This window comes from Salvia splendens, chromosome 1 (assembly GCF_004379255.2).
Source record: "Salvia splendens isolate huo1 chromosome 1, SspV2, whole genome shotgun sequence".
NCBI lineage: Eukaryota > Viridiplantae > Streptophyta > Magnoliopsida > Lamiales > Lamiaceae > Salvia > Salvia splendens.
This window is the reverse complement of record NC_056032.1, coordinates 34,113,949-34,117,767: the sequence shown is the minus strand read 5'-3', so window position 1 is coordinate 34,117,767 and position 3,819 is coordinate 34,113,949. Positions and strand designations below refer to the sequence as shown.

The window sequence follows — 3,819 nt, the reverse complement described above, 5'->3', positions numbered from 1 at the left end:
TCCGCTTCTACAGCTAGAACAGGTGGCGGACGCAGAAATATTTCGTGGTAGGGGCTGTACAGGAAATTTTTTGTAGTTAACATACACTTCCTTCGCCTTTTAAAATATAGAATTCTGCAGCGGCACGAGTTTTAAAGTGAAATTGATATAGGGTGACAACGTGTAAAATTGAAGTATAAATAACATAAAAAATATTATAGAACTCCCTCCGTGCACGACTAAATGGCATGTTTTACTCTACTCAAATTTTAAGAAATATAGTGAAAATAGGTGGATAAAGTTAGTGAAATGTGAGTCCTATTATAATAAATTCTAATGGAATGGGCTAGTGGAATATGAAAATCATTATCAACAATAATAAAAAGTACTCCATTCGTCCCACAAAATATGCATTTTTAGTTGGGCACTAGTTTTAATGTACAATTGGTTAAGAGAGATATAAAGAAAAAATAATTAAAGTATTGTTATAAGAGAATGAGTCACACCTCATTAGAGATAATTTTTTTTTCTAAAATTAGAAAGTGCATATTCTTGTGGGACGGACTAAAAAGAAAACAATGTATATTTTTATGGGACAGGGGGAGTAAATAAGACAATTAATCGTGGAAGTGTGAAAAAGAAAATTTACTCCAATTAATTGCGGATGAGTGAAAAAGAAAATTTACGCAAATTAATTGTGGACTAAAGGAGTATACTTTATAGATTAAAATATACCAAGAAGGAAATATTACTAATAAAGCTTAATAAATAAGGGCGAAGTTGAATAACCTTTCCAATATAAACATTTGAACTTAAATAGAAGTAAAATAATTATATTATGTTTAATACACTAAAATTACTAACAGAAGTAGAGCACATGATATAGGCGTAGCCTATAGGTTCCTCCCTTGGCTGTGTGTCCGCCAATGACTGCATCAATCAATAAGCATCTCCCATGAAGTACCTGAAGCAGCTCTCGCTAATGCCCGAGGAGCTTCCATGATCATTGTTTAAACCTTGCTCACAGTAAATATGGCTTTGATAATTATTGTTGTTGTTATCTTTTCTCTTCTTGCTCACATAATTATGGATGCTTTCCCATTTCTCCTTGCAAGCCGCAGCGCTCCTCTCATGCCCAAAACAACCCATCTTCGCCGCGATTTCCTCCCAAACCATCTCCTCATCGAATTTCCCCTCCATTGCCGTCGTCAGCTGAATCAGCTTGTTGATTTCGCATTCCGGCCAGTCTTCGTTGTGGCTCTCTTTCCCGGTGAGCTTGTGCAGTGCGTTCATCAAGGCGGCGTCGCGCGCTTCGATCCAGGCGCGCTCGCTAGCCCAGAACCTGTGCTCTCTCTCGATCCTGGCGGCGTCGTGCTTCCTCCACTCCTCCTCTCTCATCGCCCTCTCCCTCTCCTTCTCCTCGATCGTCCTCATCATCTTCTCCATCCACGCCTCCTGCTTCTCCATCACTTTCTTCATCTGCGCGTCGATGAAATCCCTAATTTTGACCTTCCACCCGCTCTTCTTCATATCGTCGCTGTCGTCGGAAGAGCTCGTGTCGGCGTCCGAGTAATTGGAGAGGCTGAGGCTCGTGTCTGAGGCCTTTGGAGTTGGATCCCCGGCTGCCGTCTTGTTGGGGAAAGTGTGATGAGCTGCTGCTGCTTCCGATATTGAAACTGAACTAATGTTAGCTTCGGTGGTGCCGTAGAGAGCTTCGAGCTGCCGGAAAAATCTGTAGTGCTTGCCGTCTTGTCTCCCAGCTTTGCCTTCTTTAGTCTTCTTGTAATATTTGTACAAATTCTCAAATTTCTCTCTGCATTTCTTGCTGCTCCTCTGGTAGCCATGCTCCTCACACATTATCCTGATTTTTTATTTTTATTTTATAAAAAATTAAAAGAAATTATGAATTATTGAGAGAATAAAAAAATGGAGATGTGGCAGTAAAGTGAACCCTAGTTTTTTAAATAAAGCTAGGTGAAAAATCTTCTTGTGATATTGATGTAAGCTGAGGATTGATAAACTCATGTGTTTTTGCGGATTCAGTGGTGTGGAGTAACCCCATTTGGAAGAATGCGACTATTCATACATAAAATAAAAAAAAAAAAACTCGAAATAAACGTTTGCTAGAAACGCCCAAAAGGCCAATCTCTGTTGCAGCCGGAAAGTGGGAAATTTTTTTGCCTCAAATAAAATTGCAGAAATGCAAGCTGACACTCACTGGAATAAAGCAAGTTTAATTTTGCTGAAACCTTCAACTGCACTTGAATTTCAATTTTGCTAATCAAAATTACTAGTTTTGGAAAAGGGAAAGTATAGCCTGAGAAAACAAGAGAGAAAGGAAAGCAAGCATATTTCAAGGTCATTAATGATTAAATTAAGATAGTAGAATAATCAATTTTTCGGAAAACCTAGAAATGTTGGTGAAGCAAAAAAATTAGGTTAAGCAGAAATTGATGGAGTATTTATGAACAACCTACCTTGAGACTTCATCCCACAAGGGGCCCTTCTGGTTGGCCTCCTTGAATTTGGGATCCAGTCTCGATCTGATCTCCAGAAGATTCAGCGTCTCCTGGCGCGGCCATCTCCCCGCGCCGCCGTTTTCGAAGGCGTTCCCGGCGGCGGCGGCGGAATCGGAGGTGAATATGAGCATGTCGTGAGGGCGGTGGGTGGAGAGTAAGTCCTGCGGAGACTGGATTTGGGGGAATAAAGGGCGGCCGGTGATGGAGTGGCGCAGATCGGGCATGCCGTATTGATATTCCATTTTTACAGAGAGAGAAGAAGAGAGAGGAGCAGCAGAGGCGGATCGTGTCTTTACAGAAAAAGGTTTTGAATCCATTTAGAGGACAATGGACCCATTTCTACTGCATCGATCTCTCTCTCTCTCTATCTACATTCTTGTAGGGTTTGGATTCGATACGATACGATACGTACAGTGTGGATACAATACACTATACATATACGCAATTAAGGGCGAATAAAGTGATGACATGTGTCAAAATATGGCGAGGCACGCAGTGGTTGTGATGCTCCCCTCCCCTTTTTGACTCATTCTGAATTTAATTCGTTAAACAGTCTCAACTTGAAAAACACCGCACTTCATCTTCTTCTTCTTCTTCTGTCTCTCTAGTGCTGTGTTGTCGATTCGAATCAGAGTTTCTTTAATTTCATTTATATGCAGACTAGGCTAGTAGTTTGTTTGGATTAAATAACTGCTTCTTCCGCTTCTTATTCCCTTTGTTCCTACATACAGCTACTCCATTTTTTGCTTTTACATCTAAATTAGAAATGGATTTACAATTTAAACAGCATTAACACTGTTGTTTGTGGAACTACGCTAAACTTATCCATCCTTTTCCCACCCTGTCGGGGCTCGAGGCTACCCGACTCGACTCAACTCACCTCACCTAATTTAGTAATCTAATTTTCTATTATTATATTTCATCTCAAGGATGCTGCTTATCCATATATGGAATTCTGTTTAATTTTGTTGATGGAGAATGTGGGTATTGTTGCACAATTTGCTCCTGTTTCAGGGCACCCGCAACGCGGGCTGCCGGCGTTCCGCGGGCCGTTCCGCCGGAACGACTTCGCAGCGGAACGCGTTGCGGTGCATGGTGTCGTCGAGGAGCCGTTCCCAAGCCGTGCCGGGTGCCGATGGCACGACCCGCGGCACGGTCCGTGCCGCCACGCGCTTCGGCGACGTGGCTCTCCCCGCGTCGTGCGTGTCGCCCACTCGCCGGCCCGCGAGTGGGCGACGTCATGTGCTGACGCAATAATTATTTTTTTTTAAAAAAATTCGATTTTATATATAAAAAAAATTTAACGGTATTATTACCATTT

General features: G+C 41.9%; 1 protein-coding gene across 1 annotated transcript; it reads right to left on the bottom strand.

The window, feature by feature from the left end:
- Positions 1–764: 764 nt before the first annotated feature.
- LOC121798760 (trihelix transcription factor PTL-like) lies at positions 765–2,845 on the bottom strand. The gene is made up of 2 exons (XM_042197930.1): positions 2,457–2,845; positions 765–1,840 (listed from the first exon to the last, which is right to left on the bottom strand). The coding sequence occupies exons 1-2, from the start codon at positions 2,813–2,815 to the stop codon at positions 919–921; spliced, it is 1,281 nt and encodes a 426-aa protein (XP_042053864.1). The 5' UTR covers positions 2,816–2,845; the 3' UTR covers positions 765–918.
- Between the last annotated feature and the right edge of the window lie 974 nt (positions 2,846–3,819).